Source organism: Stegostoma tigrinum, chromosome 15 (genome assembly GCF_030684315.1).
Source record: "Stegostoma tigrinum isolate sSteTig4 chromosome 15, sSteTig4.hap1, whole genome shotgun sequence".
NCBI classification, from domain to species: domain Eukaryota; kingdom Metazoa; phylum Chordata; class Chondrichthyes; order Orectolobiformes; family Stegostomatidae; genus Stegostoma; species Stegostoma tigrinum.
Window position 1 is genome coordinate 845,147 of NC_081368.1, and position 26,142 is coordinate 871,288.

General features: G+C 46.4%; 1 protein-coding gene across 1 annotated transcript in view; it reads left to right on the forward strand.

The window, feature by feature from the left end:
- slc9a6a (solute carrier family 9 member A6a) overlaps positions 1–26,142 on the forward strand; it is a 92,726-nt gene that overhangs the window by 25,856 nt on the left and 40,728 nt on the right. Inside the window, 2 exon segments of the mRNA XM_059651307.1 lie at positions 4,993–5,134; positions 13,831–13,936. Of these exon segments, the coding sequence (XP_059507290.1) occupies positions 4,993–5,134; positions 13,831–13,936 (248 nt within the window).

The window sequence follows — 26,142 nt, forward strand, 5'->3', positions numbered from 1 at the left end:
AGGTGAAGATCCTTTGCAAAGACACCAAAGATCCCCAAGTGCCTTGTGAAGATTGAGTTGTGATTTGCTGCTCGTTCGCACCTAGTTTGAATTCTGGGGATTGATTTGCCCCCCCTTTTTCCATGTACTTGACCCTAATGATAGGATAAGGTGACCATCAAGTTGGGTCCAGAATATTTCTCTGAAAATGTGAATGTTTGGTTCAGGAGTGAGTATTGAGCTTTACTCTGTGAATACTGGGTTCCTGGAATTTGAATTTATCTAAAAACCAATCAAAATATTCCAGGACAACATTCAAGTTCAAAACAGACATATCACATTGTGCTGAGAGTTCTGGAGGTTATGAGCCAGTGTATGGAATAATTGATTGTGCCATGAGATTCAGTAAGGTACCTGAGTGTGGTTAATACAAACTCTCTGTGTTAAACAAGAGTTGTTTCTCATGGGATAATCTTTTCTCATCATCTGTATTCTGCAAATCTCAGTCACCAAAACCTTACCTCAAACCAGGCTATAGGTTCATGTTTATTGCTGTCATTATCTCTCCCTAACCCTTTCCAATTTAAATGGACAATCCCAGAAAATGCCAATAATGGATGACGTGATTTGCAAGGGTCAGATGTCCTGGTGTGTCCTATACTTACAATTCTCCCTGCCATCCTGAGAGACTTGTTTCTGAATGGGTAACTGAGAGGTTCAAACCAGCAGCTGGTCAGAGGCCTTTATCTCAAACCAAACTAGATCTGAGAGCGGTTTTAGAAATCAGGCGTGGCCTGGATAGAGCAGACGGGGAGAAATTGTTTCTGCTCATTAAAGGATCAAGACTGAGAGGGCACAGATTTAAAGTGATCTGGAAAGGTAGTAATGTCATGTGTGAAAGAAACCTTTTTCAGCCAGCGCGTAGTTAGAGCCTGGAATGCACTGTCTGGAAATGTGGTGGAAGCAGGTCCAATGGAGGCATTTCAAAGAGGTACGAGATAATTTAAATAGAAGCAATGAGTGAGGGTATGGGGAAAAGGCAGGAAAATGTCACTAAGTCATGGTGCTTGTTGGAAAGTCAGTGCAGACATCACTGGCTGAATGGCCTCCACCTGTGCCAAATCACTTCTGTGATTTTGCTGTTGTTCAACTATTAACATCAACTCGATGGGCCAAATCGCTGCTCTGGACATTGATGCCACACAATCGGAGGGTCGGGGCCGAGGGAGTGCCGGTATTGGAGGGTCAGCGCTGAGGGAGTGCCAGCGTGGGAGGGTCAGCGCTGAGGGAGTGCCAGCGTGGGAGGGTCAGCGCTGAGGGAGTGCCGGCATTGGAGGGTCAGCGCTGAGGGAGTGCCAGTGTGGGAGGGTCAGCGCTGAGGGAGTGCCGGCATGGGAGGGTCAGCGCTGAGGGAGTGCCGGCATGGGAGGGTCAGCGCTGCGGGAGTGCCGGCATTGGAGGGTCAGCGCTGAGGGAGTGCCGGCATGGGAGGGTCAGCGCTGAGGGAGTGCCGGCGTGGGAGGGTCAGTGCAGAGGGAGTGCCGGCGTGGGAGGGTCAGTGCTGAGGGAGTGCCGGCATGGGAGGGTCAGTGCAGAGGGAGTGCCGGCGTGGGAGGGTCAGCGCAGAGGGAGTGCCAGCGTGGGAGGGTCAGTGCGGCGGGAGTGCCAGCGTGGGAGGGTCAGCGCAGAGGGAGTGCTGCTGTTGGAGGGTCAGTGCAGAGAGAGTGCTGCTGTTGGAGGGTCAGTGCAGAGAGAGTGCTGGCATTGGAGGGTCAGCGCAGAGGGAGTGCCAGCGTGGGAGGGTCAGCGCAGAGGGAGTGCCAGTGTGGGAGGGTCAGCGCAGCGGGAGTGCCAGCATGGGAGGGTCAGCGCAGAGAGAGTGCCTACATTGGAGGGTCAGCGCAGAGAGAGTGCCAGCGTGGGAGGGTCAGTGCAGAGGGAGTGCCGGCATTGGAGGGTCAGCGCAGAGGGAGTGCCAGCGTGGGAGGGTCAGTGCAGAGGGAGTGCCAGCGTGGGAGGGTCAGCGCAGAGGGAGTGCCAGTGTGGGAGGGTCAGCGCAGCGGGAGTGCCAGCATGGGAGGGTCAGCGCAGAGAGAGTGCCGGCATTGGAGGGTCAGCGCAGAGGGAGTGTCAGCGTGGGAGGGTCAGTGCTGAGGGAGTGCCAGCATTGGAGGGTCAGCGCAGAGGGAGTGCTGCTGTTGGAGGGTCAGCCAAAAGGGAGTGCTGGCATTGGAGGGTCAGTGCAGAGAGAGTGCTGGCATTAGAGGGTCAGCGCAGAGGGAGTGCCAGCGTGGGAGGGTCAGCGCAGAGGGAGTGCCAGTGTGGGAGGGTCAGCGCAGCGGGAGTGCCAGCATGGGAGGGTCAGCGCAGAGAGAGTGCCGGCATTGGAGGGTCAGCGCAGAGGGAGTGCCAGCGTGGGAGGGTCAGTGCAGAGGGAGTGCCAGTGCGGGAGGGTCAGTGCAGAGGGAGTGTCAGCGCAGAGGGAGTGCCAGTGTGGGAGGGTCAGTGCAGAGGGAGTGCCAGTGCGGGAGGGTCAGCGCAGAGGGAGGGTCAGCGCAGAGGGAGTGCCAGTGCGGGAGGGTCAGCACAGAGGGAGAGTCAGCGCAGAGGGAGTGCCAGTGTGGGAGGGTCAGTGCAGAGGGAGTGCCAGTGTGGGAGGGTCAGCGCAGAGGGAGTGCCAGCGTGGGAGAGTCAGTGCAGAGTCAGTGCCGGCATGGGAGGGTCAGCGCAGAGGGAGTGCCAGTGTGGGAGAGTCAGTGCAGAGGGAATGCCGGCATGGGAGGGTCAGTGCTAGGGAGTGCTGCTGTTGGAAGGTCAGCGCCGAGGCAGCGTGTGCCATTGGGGGGGTGTCAGTGCCGAGGGAGTGCTGCCACACTGCCATAGGAGTTACAGGTTTAAGGGTGGAAGTAGATTTTCTTGAAGGCGTACTGTTTGACGTCTGTGCTGTGCATGGACTGTGTGTTGTATGATAGAGTGCCCTGGTCGACCCATCGTCTCAGCCTGCTCCTGCCCCACCGAACTCATCTCCACCTATCTGGACTCCATTTTCTCCCCTTTGGTCCAGGAATTCCCCACCTATGTCCGTGACACCACCCACGCCCTCCACCTCCTCCAGGACTTCCAATTCCCTGGCCCCCAACACCTCATATTCACCATGGACGTCCAGTCCCTGTACACCTGCATTCCGCATGGAGATGGCCTCAAGGCCCTCCGCTTCTTCCTGTCCCGCAGGCCCGACCAGGCCCCCTCCACCGACACTCTCATCCGCCCAGCGGAACTCGTCCTCACACTCAACAACTTCTCTTTTGACTCCTCCCACTTCCTACAGACTAAGGGGGTGGCCATGGGCACCCGCATGGGCCCCAGCTATGCCTGCCTCTTTGTAGGTTACGTGGAACAGTCCATCTTCCGCACCTACACAGGCCCCAAACCCCACCTCTTCCTCCGGTACATTGATGACTGTATCGGCGCCGCCTCTTGCTCCCCAGAGGAGCTCGAACAGTTCATCCACTTCACCAACACCTTCCACCCCAACCTTCAGTTCACCTGGGCCATCTCCAGCACATCCCTCACCTTCCTGGACCTCTCAGTCTCCATCTCAGGCAACCAGCTTGTAACTGATGTCCATTTCAAGCCCACCGACTCCCACAGCTACCTAGAATACACCTCCTCCCACCCACCCTCCTGCAAAAATTCCATCCCCTATTCCCAATTCCTCCGCCTCCGCCGCATCTGCTCCCACGATAAGACATTCCACTCCCGCACATCCCAGATGTTCAAGTTCTTTAAGGACCGCAACTTCCCCCCCACGGTGATTGAGAACGCCCTTGACCGCGTCTCCCGCATTTCCCGCGACACATCCCTCACACCCCGCCCCCGCCACAACCGCCCCAAGAGGATCCCCCTCGTTCTCACACACCACCCTACCAACCTCCGGATACAACGCATTATCCTCCGACACTTCCGCCATTTACAATCCGACCCCACCACCCCAGACATTTTTCCATCCCCACCCCTGTCTGCTTTCCGGAGAGACCACTCTCTCCGTGACTCCCTTGTTCGCTCCACACTGCCCTCCAACCCCACCACACCCGGCACCTTCCCCTGCAACCGCAGGAAATGCTACACTTGTCCCCACACCTCCTCCCTCACCCCCATCCCAGGCCCCAAGATGACATTCCACATTAATCAGAGGTTCACCTGCACATCTGCCAATGTGGTATACTGCATCCACTGTACCCGGTGCGGCTTTCTCTACATTGGGGAAACCAAGCGGAGGCTTGGGGACCGCTTTGCAGAACACCTCCGCTCAGTTCGCAACAAACAACTGCACCTCCCAGTCGCAAACCATTTCCACTCCCCCTCCCATTCTCTTGATGACATGTCCATCATGGGCCTCCTGCACTGCCACAATGATGCCACCCGAAGGTTGCAGGAACAGCAACTCATATTCCGCCTGGGAACCCTGCAGCCATATGGTATCAATGTGGACTTCACCAGTTTCAAAATCTCCCCTTCCCCCACTGCATCCCTAAACCAGCCCAGTTCATCCCCTCACCCCACTGCACCACACAACCAGCCCAGCTCTTCCCCCCCACCCACTGCATCCCAAAACCAGTCCAACCTGTCTCTGCCTCCCTAACCGGTTCTTCCTCTCACCCATCCCTTCCTCCCACCCCAAGCCGCACCCCCAGCTACCTACTAACCTCATCCCACCTCCTTGACCTGTCCGTCTTCCCTGGACTGACCTATCCCCTCCCTACCTCCCCACCTACACCCTCTCCACCTATCTTCTTTACTCTCCATCTTCGGTCCGCCTCCCCCTCTCTCCCTATTTATTCCAGTTCCCTCCCCCCATCCCCCTCTCTGATGAAGGGTCTAGGCCCGAAACGTCAGCTTTTGTGCTCCTGAGATGCTGCTTGGCCTGCTGTGTTCATCCAGCCTCACATTTTATTATCTTGTATGATGTTGTGTTTGGTATACATTGTCTAATGGGAATCTCTGTTCCATTAGATCGATTGTGGCCTATCAGCCTGAAGGAGTTAATGCTCACAACTTTGATGTGGCTGCCATGTTCAAGTCATTTGGATTATTTCTTGGAATATTCAGTGGATCATTTGCTCTGGGATCAGCCACTGGCGTGGTTACTGCCCTGATATCCTTCAGCTTCAATTCTCCATGCGCCATCTCCCTCCCTGAACAATGGCCTTGATTATAGCTTCCACTGTTACTCAGGCAAAGACTACTTGGATCACAAACTCCTCACTAACAGAATTAAAAACCAAAAGAACTGCAGATGCTGTAAATCCGGAACAAAAACAAATTTGCTGGAAAAGCTCAGCAGGCCTGGCAGCATCTGTGGAGGAGAAAACAGAGTTAACGTTTTGGGTCCGGTGACCCTTCCTCAGAACAGTTGGTGGCTGGGAAAATGTCAGTTTATATACAGGAAATAGGGAGGTGGGTGGGCTAGGGAGTAAACGATAGGATAGAGCCCAAAGAGAGAGACAGACAGTTGGACAGACAAAGCAGTTGCTAACGATCAAGCTGGGAGGGTGAGTAGTTGTTAATGGGGGCTGTTAGTGACTAACAATGGCGGGTGTGTAATGGCAGGCTATGTGATAACATAGTCTGATGTGTTGGGCACAGGGGCTAGAACGTGGAAGATTATAGGCCCTAAAAATATTGAACTCAATATTGAGTCCTGAGGGCTGTAGGGTCTCCAAGTGGAAAATGAGATATTGTTCCTCCAGCTTGTGCTGGGCTTCACTGGAACACTGCAGCAAGCCGGAGACAGAGATGTTGACCAGGAACAGGGTGGTGCATTGAAGTGGCAGGCAACGGGTAGTTCAGGGTCTTTTTTGCGAGCAGAATGTAGATGTTCTGTGAAACGGTCGCCAAGACTGTGCTTCATTTTCTTCAATGTAGAGACCACATTGTGAGCAGTGAATGCAGTAGACTAGATTGTGGAAAGGGAGGTATGTTTGGGCCCTTGGATACTGAGGAGGTAAACGGGCAGGTGTTACACCTTTGCCGGCTTCAGGGGAAGGTACCGTAGGGCTGTGGGGAGGTGTTGGGGGTGAAGGAATGTGGCCCAGGGTGTCCTGGAAGGAATGGTCCCTGCGGAAGGCGGACGAGGGAGGGGAGGGGAATATGTGTCTGGTGATGGCATCTCGCTGGAGCCGGTAGAAATGGCGTCTGATCTTCTGGATGTGGATGCTGGTGGGATGGTAGGTGAAGATAAGGGGAACCCTATCGCTGTTGTGGGAGGGAAGAGAAGGGGTGAGGATGGAAGTGCGGGAGATGAGTCAGACCCGATTGAGAGCCCTGTTGACAATGGAGCTGGGGAATCTTCAGTTGAGGAAGAATGTGGACATCTGGGAGGCTCCCTTGTCGAAGTTGGCCTACCTGAACATATGTGACAGAGACGGAGGAACTGAGAGAATGGGATGGAGTCTTTACAGGAAGTGAGGTGTGAGGATGTATAGTCCAAGTTGCTGTGGGAGTTGGTGGGTTTGTAGTGCATATTAGTGAGTTTTGAGAAGATTTGTAGCTCAGGTTGAGGTTTTGGATGTGAGTTTGCTCGCTGAGCTAGAAGGTTAGTTTTCAGACGTTTCATCACCATTCTAGGTAACATCATCAGTGAGTCTCCAATGAAGCGCCGGTGTTATGTCCCGCTTTCTGTTTATCTGTTTAGGTTTCCTTGGGTTGGTGATGTCATTTCCTGTGTTGGTGATGTCATTTTCTGTTCTTTTTCTCAGAGGATGGTAGATGGGCTCCAAATCAATCTGTTTGTTGATGGAGTTCCGGTTGGAATGCCATGCTTCTAGGAATTCTCGTGCGTGTCTCTGTTTGGCTTGCCCTAGGATGGATGTGTTGTCCCAATCAAAGTGGTGTCCTTCCTCATCTGTATGTAAGGATACTAGTGATAGTGGGTCATGTCGTTTTGTGGCTAGTTGATGTTCATGTATCCTGGTGGCTAGCTTTCTAGAAACTAGCCACAAAACGACATGACCCACTATCACTCGTATCCTTAAATACTGATGAGGAAGGACACCACTTTGATTGGAACAACACATCCATCCTAGGACAAGCCAAACAGAGATATGCACGAGAATTCCTAGAAGCATGGCATTCCAACCAGAATTCCATCAACAAACACATTGATTTGGAGCCAATCTACCATCCTCTGAGAAAAAGAACAGGAAATGACATCAACAACGCAGGAAATGACATCACCAACCCAAGGAAACTTCAACAGATAAATAGAAAGCGGGAAATAACACCAGCGCTTCGTCGGAGGCTCACTGATGATGTTAACTAGAATGGTGACGAAACGTCTGAAAACTAACCTTCCAGCTCAGCGAGCAGTCTCACATCCATTGATATTAGTGGCTGGTCTATCCCCAGAAATGGAAACAGAACTGTCAAGGAAGGGAAGAGAGGAGTCAGACATACTCCAGGTGAAAGTGAGGGCAGGGTGGAAATCGGAAGCTAAATTGATGAAGTTTTCCAATTCTAAATAAGAGTGTTTTGGATGTATCGGAGAAAGAGTTGTGGGTGGGGGCTGGAATAGGAATGGAACAAGGAATGTTCCACATACCCCTTTTCTTCCAGTCCAAACATACCTTTCTTTACTCAGAGAGTGGTAAGGGCGTGGAACGCCCTGCCTGCCAATGTAGTTAACTCAGCCACATTAGGGGCATTTAAACAGTCCCTGGATAAGCGTTTGGATAATGATGGGATAGTGTAGGAGGAGGGGCTTAGATTAGTTCACAGATCGGCAGAACATCGAGGGCTGAAGGGCCTGTTCTGCGCTGTATTGTTCTAAGTTCTATGTTCTGTGTTCCAGGTGAAGCAACACTTCACCTGTACTTCCCACAATCTAGTCTACTGCATTCACCGCTCATAATGTGGTCTCCTCGACATTGGGGAAATCGAAGCATAGACTTGGCGACTGCTTTGCAGAACATCTATGTTCTGCTCACAAAAAAGACTCTGAACTACCCGTTGCCTGCCACTTCAATGCACCACCCTGTTCCTGGTCAACATCTCTGTCTCTGGCTTGCTGCAGTGTTCCAGTAAAACCCAACGCAAGCTGGAGGAACAATATCTCATTTTCCACTTGGGGACCCTACGGCCCTCAGGACTCAATATTGAGTTCAATAATTTTAGGGCCTAAACTCCCCCCATGTCCCAGCCCCCCACCCCACACACCAGGCTATGTTATCACATAGCCTGACACTACGCACCTACCATTGTTAGTCACTAACAGTCCCCATTAACAACTATTCACCCTCCCAGCCTGATCGTTAGCAACTGCTTTGTCTGTCCAACTGTCTGTCTCTCTCTTTGGGCTCTATCCTATCGTTTACTCCCTAGCCCACCCACCTCCCTATTTCCTGTATATAAACTGACGTTTTCCCAGTCACCATCAGTTCTGAGGAAGGGCCACTGGACCCAAAACATTGTACTCTGTTTTCTCCTTCACAGATACTGCCAGACCTGCTGAGCTTTTCCAGCAACTTTGTTTTTGTTCCACACTAACAGCCGGGGTCTAGTGCCAAAACTGAGAGAGCTGTCTAACAGATTTGTCAAGCAAAGCTTCACATAGTCATGCCTACATAATCGCACCTTACAGACAGAATCCCAGACACTGGCATCACCATCCCTGGATATGCCCTGTCTCACTGGCAGGACAGACCCAGCAGAGGTGGCGGAACAGTGGGAAACAGTCAGGAGAGCGTTGTCCTGGGAGTCCTCAACATTGACTCCTAACCTATAATATTTCATGGTGGCAGATTAAATGTTGGCAAGGAAATCTCCTGTTAGAACATAGAACATTACCGCACAGTACAGGCCCTTCGGCACTCGATGTGCCGACCTATCATACCGATCTGAAGCCCATCTAACCTACACTATTGTTATCATGAACTATCCTCTCTTGACTGATGGATAAATACTCCTCCGTGTTGAGTAGAAGCATTGAGAGTGGCAAGGACAGAGAATGTACTCTGGGTGGGGAACTTCAGCGTCCACGATCAAGAGTGGCTCGGCACCAGTACTACTGATCAAACAGGTCAGGTACTAAAGACATAGCCGCTAGAGTGGGTTTGCATTTTGTGTATTCAATACGGCCATCCTTAATTGCATTGAATTGCTGCAGACCTTCAAATGTGGGAGCTTAAATAGTGCTGTTAGGTAGGAAGTACCAGGATTTTGTCCTATCATCAAAACTTCATCAGAACATTGGACCAAATGGATAAAAGAGCTGAATTCCAGACATCAGGTGAGAGTGACAGCCCTCAAGATCAAGGCTGCATTTGACCAAAAATGGAATCAGAGAGCCCTAGCAATACTGAAATCAGTGGCAATTGGGGGGAAAACTCTCTGCAGGTTGGAGTCATACCTGGCACATAGGAAAATGGTTGTGGTTGTTGAAGATCAGTCATCTCAGCTCCAGGACATCTCAGCAGGAGTTCCTCAGGGTAGTATCCTGGGCTCAGCCATCTTCAGCTGCTTCATCAATCACCTTGTCTCCATCATAAGGTCAGATGTTTGCCAATGCTTGCATAATATTCAGCACCATTTGTGACTCCTCAGATGCTGAAGCTGTCCATGTTCAAGATTGAGAATGGGCTGACTAAAGGCAAGTACAAATATACCACTAAAGTGTTAGGCAAAGACATAACACCAGTGCTCCACCGGAGGCTCACTGATGATGTTACCTAGAATGGTGACGAAACGTCCGAAAACGAATCTTCCAGCTCAGCGAGCAAACTTACATCCAGAACCTCAACCTAAGCTACAAATCTTCTCAAAACTCACTAAAGACCATCTCTACCAGGAGAGAATCTAGCGATCACCACTTGACATTCAGTGGTGTTACCATCACTGAATCCCCCACTATCAACAGCCTGGGGGTTACTATTGACCAGAAACTTAACTGGACTCACTGAATAAACATAGGGCTGCAAGATCAGGCCAGAAGCTGGGAATACTGTGGGGAGTAACTCACCTCCTGAATCCCCAGAGCCCGTCCACCATCTACAAGGCACAAGTCAGGAGTGTGATGGAATACTTCCCACTTGCCTGGATGCACACATATTCAACAACATTCAAGAAGCTTACATAGAACATTACAGCACAGTACAGGCCCTTCGGCCCTCGATGTTGTGCCGACCTGTCATACCGATCTCAAGCCCATCTAACCTACACTATTCCATGTACGTCCATATGCTTATCCAATGACAACTTAAATGTACCTAAAGATGGCGAATCTACTACCGTTGCAGGCAAAGCGTTCCATTCCCTTACTACTCTCTAAGTAAAGAAACTACCTCTGACATCTGTCCTATATCTTTCACCCCTCAATTGAAAGCTATGCCCCCTCGTGCTCGCTATCACCATTCAAGGAAAAAGGCTCTCCCTATCTACCCTATCTAACCCTCTGATTATTTTATATGTTTCTATTAAGTCAGCTCTCAACCTTCTTCTCTCTAATGAAAACAGCCTGGAGTCCCTCAGCCTTTCCTTGTAAGACCTTCCCTCCATACCAGGCAACATCCTAGTAAATCTCCTCTGCACCCTTTCCAAAGCTTCCACATCCTTCTTATAATGCGGTGACCAGAACTGTACACAATACTCCAAGTGTGGCCGCACCAGAGTTTTGTACAGCTTCACCATAACCTCTTGGTTCCGGAACTCAATCCCTCTATTAATAAAAGCTAAAACACTGTATGCCTTCTTAACAGCCCTGTCAAACTGTGTGGCAACTTTCAAGGATCTGTATACATGGACACCGAGATCTCTCTGCTCATCTATACTACTATGAATCTTATCATTGGCCCTGTACTTTGCCTTCTGGTTACTCCTACCAAAGTGCATCACCTTACACTTGTCTGCATTAAACTCCATTTGCCACCTCTCAGTCCAGCTCTGCAGCTTACCTATGTCTCTCTGCAACCTACAACTTCCTTCGTCACTATTCACAACTCCACCGACCTTAGTGTCGTCTGCAAATTTACTAACCCATCCTTCTACGCCCTCATCCAGGTCATTTATAAAAGTGACAAACAGCAGTGGACCCCACACCGACCCTTGCGGTACACCACTAGTAACTGCTGTCCAGGATGAACATTTCCCATCAACTACCACCCTCTGTCTTCTTTCAGCAAGCCAATTTCCGTTCCAAACTGCTATCTCTCCCACAATTCCATTCCTCCGCATTTTGTACAATAGCCTATTGTGGGGAACCTTATCGAACGCCTTGCTGAAATCCATATACACCACATCAACCGGTTTACTCTCATCTACCTGTTTGGTCACCTTCTCAAAGAACTCAATAAGGTTTGTGAGGCACGAACTTCCCTTCACAAAACCGTGCTGACTATCCCTAATCAATTTATTCTTTTCTACGTGATTATAAATCCTATCCCTTATAACCTTTTCCAACACTTGACCAACAACTGAGGTAAGGCTCACTGGTCTATAATTGCCAGGGTTGTCTCTACTCCCCTTCTTGAACAGGGGAACCACATTTGCTATCCTTTTGTCTCCATCCAGAACAAAGCAGCCCCCGCTTGATTGACACCGCATCCACTTCTGCCCCCGCCGAATGCTGAGTAACAGTCGTGTGTACTATCTACAAGCTTCACTGCAGAAATTCACCAAAGATCCTCAGACAACACCTTACAAACCCACGACTACTTCCATCTAGAAGATCAAGGGCAGCAGATACATGGGAACACCCACCCCCTGCAAGATCACCTCCAAGCCACTCACCGTCTTGACTCGGAAATATATCATCGCTCCTTCACTGTCACTGGGTCAAAATCCTGGAATTCCCTCACTAAGGACATTGTGGGTCAACCCACAGCACATGGGCTGCAGCGTTTCAAGAAGGCAGTTCACCCCCACCTTCTTGAGGGGCAACTAGGGACAGGCAATAAATCCTAGTCCAGCCAGTGACACCCACATCCCATGAAAGACTAAATGAAAAATGAGTCAAGGTGTACTTGCTAGTGCCAGTCCGTCAATGGGTTTGATCAAATTATCCAGGCGTTATGACATTGCCTATCATGGGATCTTGCTGTGCATCAAATGGCCACAAGTTTGCCAAGCTACAACAGTATCAATGCTTTGGATTATTCTAAGAATACGAGAAGTGCTGATCAAGTGTAAGTTCCTTTATTTTCATTCAGTGACCTGCCCAGATTCCAGGGTCTGCAGAGTGACAACGTATCAGATGTGAGCAGTTTCCTCAAATTTCTTCCGGAAGGTTCTCACTGGAGCTTGAAATGAATGAAGCTGCAAACAGTACGTACATTGTACAGAATAGACTCCTCCAAGGGATTTCTGAGTGTGCCTTACTCCCTCCCGTATCACAGAGTGTGTCTCCTTCACTCTCACAGGATTGAGGAGGTTTTGGAGTTTTTGATGGGTTTAAAATCAACAAATCATGATGGTCTGGGTGAGTTGCATCCCAACTGCTATGGGAGATGAGGGAGAAAATTACAGGGGCTCTGACCCAAATTTGTAATTCCTCTCTGATCCCAGGAGAGGTGTCAGAGGACTGGAGGACAGCAAATGTGGACCCACTTTACAAGAAGGGTGTTAGAGATAGACCAGGGGACTACAGAGCAGTAAGTCAGCAGTTGGGGAACAATGGAGAAAACAGTGAAGGATAAAGTTAATCTCCATTTGGAGAGGCAAGGTTAGATCAGGGATAGTCAGCATGGCTTTGCCAGAGTGACGTCATGCCTAACAAGCTTGATTTGAATGTTTTGAGGAGGTGACCAGCTATGTAGATGAGTGTAGGACATTTATCTGGACTTCAGCAGAGTCCTTTGACAAGGCCCCACACGGAAGAGTGATAAAGAAATTAAAAGCACATGGGATCCAGGCTAACTTGGCAAGATGGAACATGGTGGTGGTAGAAGGCTGTGTGACTGGAGCTGTGTGTGTAGTGGTATACCATAGCGTTCTATCCTGGCTCCTTATTGCTCATGGTCTAGATAACTGATGTAGATGAGAATGTGGTGGAGGTGATGATCAGTAAATTTTGGATGACGCAAAGACAGTCTTAGGTTGCAGGAGGCTGTAGACAGATTGCTCAGATGGGAGTCAACCCTGATGCACTTTGGAAGAAGTAACAAGACAAGGGTTTACTCAACAAATGGCTGGATACCCGGAAGCTCTGAAACACAGAGGGATTATGGGATGCTTGTCCACAGATCGCTGAAAGTGGCAGGTCAGGGTATAGGATGGTTAAGAAGGCACACAGGACACTTGCCTTTATCAGACGAATTATAGATTATAAGAACAGGGAGGTTATGTAGGAGCTGTACAGACTGTTGGTCAGGCCACAGCCTGAGTACTGTGTGTAGTTCTGATCCCCACACTGTAGCAGGGATGTGATTGTGCTGGAGGGGATGCAGAGAAGATTCACCAGGATGTTGCCTGGATTGGAGAAGGTTAGCTAATGAAGAGAGGCTGGATAAACTCAGGTTGTTTTCTTTGGAGCAGAGAAGGTTGAGGGGGAAATCTGTTAGAGATGTATAATTTCATGAGGGGCATGGTCTTGATGGATCGGAAGAAGCTGCCCCCCTTAGTTGAAGGGTCAATAGGAAAGGGAATTTATTTAAGGCAAAAGGCGGGAGGTTTATTGTACCGGGAGGGTAGTTGGATTGGGAAACCTCAGCATCATAAAAAGTACTTGGATGAAATATCATAATATTCAAGGCTATGGGCTGAGTGCTGGAAAGTAAGACTAGTGTGAGTACGTTGGTGCAGGCTGAAAGGCCTCTCTGTGCTGAATAACTCTCCCCTGAATATTTCCCTTAACCTGTACACGTTACAAAATTCACCAGACTTCGAGATTTTCAGTTGCTGGAGACAGCCCTTTTTTTCCTGATGTCATGGAGTACCTTCCTATTGGCTGAAGCGTGTGGTTTCACAGGTGAGTGCATAGGACAGAGCAATAAAACATTTCACACATTCATCCTCTAAAGCGCGTCATAACATCGTATCATAATGTAGTCACTCCGCATATAGTCTGATCCAGATCTCCTGCATTATTTACCTCTGAGGGCGGAGGGTTGTGGTGTATGTGGGACTTTAGGAATTGATGGAATTATGGGCAGAGAGCAGAACAGTAGAATTAGTTTGGAACAGAATCAAAACTACTGGAGAAACAGCAGGCCTGGGAGCTTCTGTGGAGAAAGATCAGAGTTGCTGTTTCAGGCCCAGTGACCTTTCTTCAGAACTAGTGGTACCTAGGGAAAAGCTGGTTTTAATAGCAAAGATGGGGTGGGGGGAAGGGGAAGATGGAAGTAGAGCCCAAAGAGAGAGACAAAAAGAAATTGGACAGATTGATGCATCATCCTCCGACACTTCCGCCATCTACAATCCGACCCCACCACCCAAGACATTTTTCCATCCCCACCCCTGTCTGCTCTCCGGAGAGACCACTCTCTCCGTGACTCCCTTGTCCGCTCCACACTCATTCCAACCCCACCACACCCGGCACCTTCCCCTGCAACCACAGGAAATGCTACACTTGCCCCCACACCTCCTCCCTCACCCCTATCCCAGGCCCCAAGATGACTTTCCACATTAAGCCGAGGTTCACCTGCACATTTGCCAATGTGGTATACTGCATCCACTGTACCCGGTGTGGCTTCCTCTACATTGGGGAAACCAAGCGGAGGCTTGGGGACCGCTTTGCAGAACACCTCCGCTCGGTTCGCAATAAACAACTGCACCTCTGAGTCGCAAACCATTTCCACTCCCCCTCCCATTCTTTAGATGACATGTCCATCGTGGGCCTCCTGCACTGCCACAATGATGCCACCCAAAGGTTGCAGGAACAGCAACTTATATTCCGCTTGGGAATCCTGCAGCCCAATGGTATCAATGTGGACTTCACCAACTTCAAAATCTCCCCTTCCCCCACCGCATCCCAAAACCAGCCCAGTTCGTCCCCTCCCCCCACTGCACTGCACAACCAGCCCAGCTCTTCCCCTCCACCCACTGCATCCCAAAACCAGTCCAACCTGTCTCTGCCTCCCTAACCTGTTCTTCCTCTCACCCATCCCTTCCTCCCACCCCAAGCCTCACCTCCATCTCCTACCTACCAATCTCATCCCACCTCCTTGACCTGTCCATCTTCCCTGGACTGACCTATCCCCTCCCTACCTCCCCACCTCTACTCTCCTCTCTACCTATCTTCTTTTCTCTCCATCTTCGGTCGGCCTCCCCCTCTCTTCCTATTTATTCCAGAACCCTCACCCCATCCCCCTCTCTGATGAAGGGTCTAGGCCCGAAACGTCAGCTTTTGTGCTCCTGAGATGCTGCTGGGCCTCCTGTGTTCATCCAGCCTCACATTTTATTATCTTGGATTCTTCAGCATCTGCAGTTCCCATTATCACTGGACAGATTAAGGAATGGTTGAAGCTTTGTCTGGGGGAATGAATAGCTGCTTATGGTGACTATTAGTAGCTGACAATGGGTAATGTGTAATAGCAGATGGTGTGATAACAAGGCCTAGTGTGTGTGTGGGTGTGGGAGAAGCACGGAGAAAGGTGGTCAAGCCCTAAAATATTAAGCCCAGAGGGCTGCAGGATTTCCAAGCCGAAAATGAAATGTTGTTCTTGTAGCTTGCGTTGAGCTTCGCTGGAAATCTGCGCCAAGCCTGACACAGATGTTGGCCAGGGAACAGGGTGGGGTGTTGAAGTGGCAGGCAACTGGAAACTCTGTCTTTTTTTGTGATGAGAACGTTAGTGTTCTGCAAAGCAGTCTGTGCTTTATTTCCCCAATACAGGCAACTGGAAACTCTGTCTTTTTTTGTGATGAGAACGTTAGTGTTCTGCAAAGCAGTCTGTGCTTTATTTCCCCAATACAGGCAACTGGAAACTCTGTCTTTTTTTGTGATGAGAACGTTAGTGTTCTGCAAAGCAGTCTGTGCTTTATTTCCCCAATACAGGCAACTGGAAACTCTGTCTTTTTTTGTGATGAGAACGTTAGTGTTCTGCAAAGCAGTCTGTGCTTTATTTCCCCAATACAGGCAACTGGAAACTCTGTCTTTTTTTGTGATGAGAACGTTAGTGTTCTGCAAAGCAGTCTGTGCTTTATTTCCCCAATACAGGCAACTGGAAACTCTGTCTTTTTTTGTGATGAGAACGTTAGTGTTCTGCAAAGCAGTCTGTGCTTTATTTCCCCAATACAGGCAACTGGAAACTCTGTCTTTTTTTGTGATGAGAACGTTAGTGTTCTGCAAAGCAGTCTGTGCTTTATTTCCCCAATACAGGCAACTGGAAACTCTGTCTTTTTTTGTGATGAGAACGTTAGTGTTCTGCAAAGCAGTCTGTGCTTTATTTCCCCAATACAGGCAACTGGAAACTCTGTCTTTTTTTGTGATGAGAACGTTAGTGTTCTGCAAAGCAGTCTGTGCTTTATTTCCCCAATACAGGCAACTGGAAACTCTGTCTTTTTTTGTGATGAGAACGTTAGTGTTCTGCAAAGCAGTCTGTGCTTTATTTCCCCAATACAGGCAACTGGAAACTCTGTCTTTTTTTGTGATGAGAACGTTAGTGTTCTGCAAAGCAGTCTGTGCTTTATTTCCCCAATACAGGCAACTGGAAACTCTGTCTTTTTTTGTGATGAGAACGTTAGTGTTCTGCAAAGCAGTCTGTGCTTTATTTCCCCAATACAGGCAACTGGAAACTCTGTCTTTTTTTGTGATGAGAACGTTAGTGTTCTGCAAAGCAGTCTGTGCTTTATTTCCCCAATACAGGCAACTGGAAACTCTGTCTTTTTTTGTGATGAGAACGTTAGTGTTCTGCAAAGCAGTCTGTGCTTTATTTCCCCAATACAGGCAACTGGAAACTCTGTCTTTTTTTGTGATGAGAACGTTAGTGTTCTGCAAAGCAGTCTGTGCTTTATTTCCCCAATACAGGCAACTGGAAACTCTGTCTTTTTTTGTGATGAGAACGTTAGTGTTCTGCAAAGCAGTCTGTGCTTTATTTCCCCAATACAGGCAACTGGAAACTCTGTCTTTTTTTGTGATGAGAACGTTAGTGTTCTGCAAAGCAGTCTGTGCTTTATTTCCCCAATACAGGCAACTGGAAACTCTGTCTTTTTTTGTGATGAGAACGTTAGTGTTCTGCAAAGCAGTCTGTGCTTTATTTCCCCAATACAGGCAACTGGAAACTCTGTCTTTTTTTGTGATGAGAACGTTAGTGTTCTGCAAAGCAGTCTGTGCTTTATTTCCCCAATACAGGCAACTGGAAACTCTGTCTTTTTTTGTGATGAGAACGTTAGTGTTCTGCAAAGCAGTCTGTGCTTTATTTCCCCAATACAGGCAACTGGAAACTCTGTCTTTTTTTGTGATGAGAACGTTAGTGTTCTGCAAAGCAGTCTGTGCTTTATTTCCCCAATACAGGCAACTGGAAACTCTGTCTTTTTTTGTGATGAGAACGTTAGTGTTCTGCAAAGCAGTCTGTGCTTTATTTCCCCAATACAGGCAACTGGAAACTCTGTCTTTTTTTGTGATGAGAACGTTAGTGTTCTGCAAAGCAGTCTGTGCTTTATTTCCCCAATACAGGCAACTGGAAACTCTGTCTTTTTTTGTGATGAGAACGTTAGTGTTCTGCAAAGCAGTCTGTGCTTTATTTCCCCAATACAGGCAACTGGAAACTCTGTCTTTTTTTGTGATGAGAACGTTAGTGTTCTGCAAAGCAGTCTGTGCTTTATTTCCCCAATACAGGCAACTGGAAACTCTGTCTTTTTTTGTGATGAGAACGTTAGTGTTCTGCAAAGCAGTCTGTGCTTTATTTCCCCAATACAGGCAACTGGAAACTCTGTCTTTTTTTGTGATGAGAACGTTAGTGTTCTGCAAAGCAGTCTGTGCTTTATTTCCCCAATACAGGCAACTGGAAACTCTGTCTTTTTTTGTGATGAGAACGTTAGTGTTCTGCAAAGCAGTCTGTGCTTTATTTCCCCAATACAGGCAACTGGAAACTCTGTCTTTTTTTGTGATGAGAACGTTAGTGTTCTGCAAAGCAGTCTGTGCTTTATTTCCCCAATACAGGCAACTGGAAACTCTGTCTTTTTTTGTGATGAGAACGTTAGTGTTCTGCAAAGCAGTCTGTGCTTTATTTCCCCAATACAGGCAACTGGAAACTCTGTCTTTTTTTGTGATGAGAACGTTAGTGTTCTGCAAAGCAGTCTGTGCTTTATTTCCCCAATACAGGCAACTGGAAACTCTGTCTTTTTTTGTGATGAGAACGTTAGTGTTCTGCAAAGCAGTCTGTGCTTTATTTCCCCAATACAGGCAACTGGAAACTCTGTCTTTTTTTGTGATGAGAACGTTAGTGTTCTGCAAAGCAGTCTGTGCTTTATTTCCCCAATACAGGCAACTGGAAACTCTGTCTTTTTTTGTGATGAGAACGTTAGTGTTCTGCAAAGCAGTCTGTGCTTTATTTCCCCAATACAGGCAACTGGAAACTCTGTCTTTTTTTGTGATGAGAACGTTAGTGTTCTGCAAAGCAGTCTGTGCTTTATTTCCCCAATACAGGCAACTGGAAACTCTGTCTTTTTTTGTGATGAGAACGTTAGTGTTCTGCAAAGCAGTCTGTGCTTTATTTCCCCAATACAGGCAACTGGAAACTCTGTCTTTTTTTGTGATGAGAACGTTAGTGTTCTGCAAAGCAGTCTGTGCTTTATTTCCCCAATACAGGCAACTGGAAACTCTGTCTTTTTTTGTGATGAGAACGTTAGTGTTCTGCAAAGCAGTCTGTGCTTTATTTCCCCAATACAGGCAACTGGAAACTCTGTCTTTTTTTGTGATGAGAACGTTAGTGTTCTGCAAAGCAGTCTGTGCTTTATTTCCCCAATACAGGCAACTGGAAACTCTGTCTTTTTTTGTGATGAGAACGTTAGTGTTCTGCAAAGCAGTCTGTGCTTTATTTCCCCAATACAGGCAACTGGAAACTCTGTCTTTTTTTGTGATGAGAACGTTAGTGTTCTGCAAAGCAGTCTGTGCTTTATTTCCCCAATACAGGCAACTGGAAACTCTGTCTTTTTTTGTGATGAGAACGTTAGTGTTCTGCAAAGCAGTCTGTGCTTTATTTCCCCAATACAGGCAACTGGAAACTCTGTCTTTTTTTGTGATGAGAACGTTAGTGTTCTGCAAAGCAGTCTGTGCTTTATTTCCCCAATACAGGCAACTGGAAACTCTGTCTTTTTTTGTGATGAGAACGTTAGTGTTCTGCAAAGCAGTCTGTGCTTTATTTCCCCAATACAGGCAACTGGAAACTCTGTCTTTTTTTGTGATGAGAACGTTAGTGTTCTGCAAAGCAGTCTGTGCTTTATTTCCCCAATACAGGCAACTGGAAACTCTGTCTTTTTTTGTGATGAGAACGTTAGTGTTCTGCAAAGCAGTCTGTGCTTTATTTCCCCAATACAGGCAACTGGAAACTCTGTCTTTTTTTGTGATGAGAACGTTAGTGTTCTGCAAAGCAGTCTGTGCTTTATTTCCCCAATACAGGCAACTGGAAACTCTGTCTTTTTTTGTGATGAGAACGTTAGTGTTCTGCAAAGCAGTCTGTGCTTTATTTCCCCAATACAGGCAACTGGAAACTCTGTCTTTTTTTGTGATGAGAACGTTAGTGTTCTGCAAAGCAGTCTGTGCTTTATTTCCCCAATACAGGCAACTGGAAACTCTGTCTTTTTTTGTGATGAGAACGTTAGTGTTCTGCAAAGCAGTCTGTGCTTTATTTCCCCAATACAGGCAACTGGAAACTCTGTCTTTTTTTGTGATGAGAACGTTAGTGTTCTGCAAAGCAGTCTGTGCTTTATTTCCCCAATACAGGCAACTGGAAACTCTGTCTTTTTTTGTGATGAGAACGTTAGTGTTCTGCAAAGCAGTCTGTGCTTTATTTCCCCAATACAGGCAACTGGAAACTCTGTCTTTTTTTGTGATGAGAACGTTAGTGTTCTGCAAAGCAGTCTGTGCTTTATTTCCCCAATACAGGCAACTGGAAACTCTGTCTTTTTTTGTGATGAGAACGTTAGTGTTCTGCAAAGCAGTCTGTGCTTTATTTCCCCAATACAGGCAACTGGAAACTCTGTCTTTTTTTGTGATGAGAACGTTAGTGTTCTGCAAAGCAGTCTGTGCTTTATTTCCCCAATACAGGCAACTGGAAACTCTGTCTTTTTTTGTGATGAGAACGTTAGTGTTCTGCAAAGCAGTCTGTGCTTTATTTCCCCAATACAGGCAACTGGAAACTCTGTCTTTTTTTGTGATGAGAACGTTAGTGTTCTGCAAAGCAGTCTGTGCTTTATTTCCCCAATACAGGCAACTGGAAACTCTGTCTTTTTTTGTGATGAGAACGTTAGTGTTCTGCAAAGCAGTCTGTGCTTTATTTCCCCAATACAGGCAACTGGAAACTCTGTCTTTTTTTGTGATGAGAACGTTAGTGTTCTGCAAAGCAGTCTGTGCTTTATTTCCCCAATACAGGCAACTGGAAACTCTGTCTTTTTTTGTGATGAGAACGTTAGTGTTCTGCAAAGCAGTCTGTGCTTTATTTCCCCAATACAGGCAACTGGAAACTCTGTCTTTTTTTGTGATGAGAACGTTAGTGTTCTGCAAAGCAGTCTGTGCTTTATTTCCCCAATACAGGCAACTGGAAACTCTGTCTTTTTTTGTGATGAGAACGTTAGTGTTCTGCAAAGCAGTCTGTGCTTTATTTCCCCAATACAGGCAACTGGAAACTCTGTCTTTTTTTGTGATGAGAACGTTAGTGTTCTGCAAAGCAGTCTGTGCTTTATTTCCCCAATACAGGCAACTGGAAACTCTGTCTTTTTTTGTGATGAGAACGTTAGTGTTCTGCAAAGCAGTCTGTGCTTTATTTCCCCAATACAGGCAACTGGAAACTCTGTCTTTTTTTGTGATGAGAACGTTAGTGTTCTGCAAAGCAGTCTGTGCTTTATTTCCCCAATACAGGCAACTGGAAACTCTGTCTTTTTTTGTGATGAGAACGTTAGTGTTCTGCAAAGCAGTCTGTGCTTTATTTCCCCAATACAGGCAACTGGAAACTCTGTCTTTTTTTGTGATGAGAACGTTAGTGTTCTGCAAAGCAGTCTGTGCTTTATTTCCCCAATACAGGCAACTGGAAACTCTGTCTTTTTTTGTGATGAGAACGTTAGTGTTCTGCAAAGCAGTCTGTGCTTTATTTCCCCAATACAGGCAACTGGAAACTCTGTCTTTTTTTGTGATGAGAACGTTAGTGTTCTGCAAAGCAGTCTGTGCTTTATTTCCCCAATACAGGCAACTGGAAACTCTGTCTTTTTTTGTGATGAGAACGTTAGTGTTCTGCAAAGCAGTCTGTGCTTTATTTCCCCAATACAGGCAACTGGAAACTCTGTCTTTTTTTGTGATGAGAACGTTAGTGTTCTGCAAAGCAGTCTGTGCTTTATTTCCCCAATACAGGCAACTGGAAACTCTGTCTTTTTTTGTGATGAGAACGTTAGTGTTCTGCAAAGCAGTCTGTGCTTTATTTCCCCAATACAGGCAACTGGAAACTCTGTCTTTTTTTGTGATGAGAACGTTAGTGTTCTGCAAAGCAGTCTGTGCTTTATTTCCCCAATACAGGCAACTGGAAACTCTGTCTTTTTTTGTGATGAGAACGTTAGTGTTCTGCAAAGCAGTCTGTGCTTTATTTCCCCAATACAGGCAACTGGAAACTCTGTCTTTTTTTGTGATGAGAACGTTAGTGTTCTGCAAAGCAGTCTGTGCTTTATTTCCCCAATACAGGCAACTGGAAACTCTGTCTTTTTTTGTGATGAGAACGTTAGTGTTCTGCAAAGCAGTCTGTGCTTTATTTCCCCAATACAGGCAACTGGAAACTCTGTCTTTTTTTGTGATGAGAACGTTAGTGTTCTGCAAAGCAGTCTGTGCTTTATTTCCCCAATACAGGCAACTGGAAACTCTGTCTTTTTTTGTGATGAGAACGTTAGTGTTCTGCAAAGCAGTCTGTGCTTTATTTCCCCAATACAGGCAACTGGAAACTCTGTCTTTTTTTGTGATGAGAACGTTAGTGTTCTGCAAAGCAGTCTGTGCTTTATTTCCCCAATACAGGCAACTGGAAACTCTGTCTTTTTTTGTGATGAGAACGTTAGTGTTCTGCAAAGCAGTCTGTGCTTTATTTCCCCAATACAGGCAACTGGAAACTCTGTCTTTTTTTGTGATGAGAACGTTAGTGTTCTGCAAAGCAGTCTGTGCTTTATTTCCCCAATACAGGCAACTGGAAACTCTGTCTTTTTTTGTGATGAGAACGTTAGTGTTCTGCAAAGCAGTCTGTGCTTTATTTCCCCAATACAGGCAACTGGAAACTCTGTCTTTTTTTGTGATGAGAACGTTAGTGTTCTGCAAAGCAGTCTGTGCTTTATTTCCCCAATACAGGCAACTGGAAACTCTGTCTTTTTTTGTGATGAGAACGTTAGTGTTCTGCAAAGCAGTCTGTGCTTTATTTCCCCAATACAGGCAACTGGAAACTCTGTCTTTTTTTGTGATGAGAACGTTAGTGTTCTGCAAAGCAGTCTGTGCTTTATTTCCCCAATACAGGCAACTGGAAACTCTGTCTTTTTTTGTGATGAGAACGTTAGTGTTCTGCAAAGCAGTCTGTGCTTTATTTCCCCAATACAGGCAACTGGAAACTCTGTCTTTTTTTGTGATGAGAACGTTAGTGTTCTGCAAAGCAGTCTGTGCTTTATTTCCCCAATACAGGCAACTGGAAACTCTGTCTTTTTTTGTGATGAGAACGTTAGTGTTCTGCAAAGCAGTCTGTGCTTTATTTCCCCAATACAGGCAACTGGAAACTCTGTCTTTTTTTGTGATGAGAACGTTAGTGTTCTGCAAAGCAGTCTGTGCTTTATTTCCCCAATACAGGCAACTGGAAACTCTGTCTTTTTTTGTGATGAGAACGTTAGTGTTCTGCAAAGCAGTCTGTGCTTTATTTCCCCAATACAGGCAACTGGAAACTCTGTCTTTTTTTGTGATGAGAACGTTAGTGTTCTGCAAAGCAGTCTGTGCTTTATTTCCCCAATACAGGCAACTGGAAACTCTGTCTTTTTTTGTGATGAGAACGTTAGTGTTCTGCAAAGCAGTCTGTGCTTTATTTCCCCAATACAGGCAACTGGAAACTCTGTCTTTTTTTGTGATGAGAACGTTAGTGTTCTGCAAAGCAGTCTGTGCTTTATTTCCCCAATACAGGCAACTGGAAACTCTGTCTTTTTTTGTGATGAGAACGTTAGTGTTCTGCAAAGCAGTCTGTGCTTTATTTCCCCAATACAGGCAACTGGAAACTCTGTCTTTTTTTGTGATGAGAACGTTAGTGTTCTGCAAAGCAGTCTGTGCTTTATTTCCCCAATACAGGCAACTGGAAACTCTGTCTTTTTTTGTGATGAGAACGTTAGTGTTCTGCAAAGCAGTCTGTGCTTTATTTCCCCAATACAGGCAACTGGAAACTCTGTCTTTTTTTGTGATGAGAACGTTAGTGTTCTGCAAAGCAGTCTGTGCTTTATTTCCCCAATACAGGCAACTGGAAACTCTGTCTTTTTTTGTGATGAGAACGTTAGTGTTCTGCAAAGCAGTCTGTGCTTTATTTCCCCAATACAGGCAACTGGAAACTCTGTCTTTTTTTGTGATGAGAACGTTAGTGTTCTGCAAAGCAGTCTGTGCTTTATTTCCCCAATACAGGCAACTGGAAACTCTGTCTTTTTTTGTGATGAGAACGTTAGTGTTCTGCAAAGCAGTCTGTGCTTTATTTCCCCAATACAGGCAACTGGAAACTCTGTCTTTTTTTGTGATGAGAACGTTAGTGTTCTGCAAAGCAGTCTGTGCTTTATTTCCCCAATACAGGCAACTGGAAACTCTGTCTTTTTTTGTGATGAGAACGTTAGTGTTCTGCAAAGCAGTCTGTGCTTTATTTCCCCAATACAGGCAACTGGAAACTCTGTCTTTTTTTGTGATGAGAACGTTAGTGTTCTGCAAAGCAGTCTGTGCTTTATTTCCCCAATACAGGCAACTGGAAACTCTGTCTTTTTTTGTGATGAGAACGTTAGTGTTCTGCAAAGCAGTCTGTGCTTTATTTCCCCAATACAGGCAACTGGAAACTCTGTCTTTTTTTGTGATGAGAACGTTAGTGTTCTGCAAAGCAGTCTGTGCTTTATTTCCCCAATACAGGCAACTGGAAACTCTGTCTTTTTTTGTGATGAGAACGTTAGTGTTCTGCAAAGCAGTCTGTGCTTTATTTCCCCAATACAGGCAACTGGAAACTCTGTCTTTTTTTGTGATGAGAACGTTAGTGTTCTGCAAAGCAGTCTGTGCTTTATTTCCCCAATACAGGCAACTGGAAACTCTGTCTTTTTTTGTGATGAGAACGTTAGTGTTCTGCAAAGCAGTCTGTGCTTTATTTCCCCAATACAGGCAACTGGAAACTCTGTCTTTTTTTGTGATGAGAACGTTAGTGTTCTGCAAAGCAGTCTGTGCTTTATTTCCCCAATACAGGCAACTGGAAACTCTGTCTTTTTTTGTGATGAGAACGTTAGTGTTCTGCAAAGCAGTCTGTGCTTTATTTCCCCAATACAGGCAACTGGAAACTCTGTCTTTTTTTGTGATGAGAACGTTAGTGTTCTGCAAAGCAGTCTGTGCTTTATTTCCCCAATACAGGCAACTGGAAACTCTGTCTTTTTTTGTGATGAGAACGTTAGTGTTCTGCAAAGCAGTCTGTGCTTTATTTCCCCAATACAGGCAACTGGAAACTCTGTCTTTTTTTGTGATGAGAACGTTAGTGTTCTGCAAAGCAGTCTGTGCTTTATTTCCCCAATACAGGCAACTGGAAACTCTGTCTTTTTTTGTGATGAGAACGTTAGTGTTCTGCAAAGCAGTCTGTGCTTTATTTCCCCAATACAGGCAACTGGAAACTCTGTCTTTTTTTGTGATGAGAACGTTAGTGTTCTGCAAAGCAGTCTGTGCTTTATTTCCCCAATACAGGCAACTGGAAACTCTGTCTTTTTTTGTGATGAGAACGTTAGTGTTCTGCAAAGCAGTCTGTGCTTTATTTCCCCAATACAGGCAACTGGAAACTCTGTCTTTTTTTGTGATGAGAACGTTAGTGTTCTGCAAAGCAGTCTGTGCTTTATTTCCCCAATACAGGCAACTGGAAACTCTGTCTTTTTTTGTGATGAGAACGTTAGTGTTCTGCAAAGCAGTCTGTGCTTTATTTCCCCAATACAGGCAACTGGAAACTCTGTCTTTTTTTGTGATGAGAACGTTAGTGTTCTGCAAAGCAGTCTGTGCTTTATTTCCCCAATACAGGCAACTGGAAACTCTGTCTTTTTTTGTGATGAGAACGTTAGTGTTCTGCAAAGCAGTCTGTGCTTTATTTCCCCAATACAGGCAACTGGAAACTCTGTCTTTTTTTGTGATGAGAACGTTAGTGTTCTGCAAAGCAGTCTGTGCTTTATTTCCCCAATACAGGCAACTGGAAACTCTGTCTTTTTTTGTGATGAGAACGTTAGTGTTCTGCAAAGCAGTCTGTGCTTTATTTCCCCAATACAGGCAACTGGAAACTCTGTCTTTTTTTGTGATGAGAACGTTAGTGTTCTGCAAAGCAGTCTGTGCTTTATTTCCCCAATACAGGCAACTGGAAACTCTGTCTTTTTTTGTGATGAGAACGTTAGTGTTCTGCAAAGCAGTCTGTGCTTTATTTCCCCAATACAGGCAACTGGAAACTCTGTCTTTTTTTGTGATGAGAACGTTAGTGTTCTGCAAAGCAGTCTGTGCTTTATTTCCCCAATACAGGCAACTGGAAACTCTGTCTTTTTTTGTGATGAGAACGTTAGTGTTCTGCAAAGCAGTCTGTGCTTTATTTCCCCAATACAGGCAACTGGAAACTCTGTCTTTTTTTGTGATGAGAACGTTAGTGTTCTGCAAAGCAGTCTGTGCTTTATTTCCCCAATACAGGCAACTGGAAACTCTGTCTTTTTTTGTGATGAGAACGTTAGTGTTCTGCAAAGCAGTCTGTGCTTTATTTCCCCAATACAGGCAACTGGAAACTCTGTCTTTTTTTGTGATGAGAACGTTAGTGTTCTGCAAAGCAG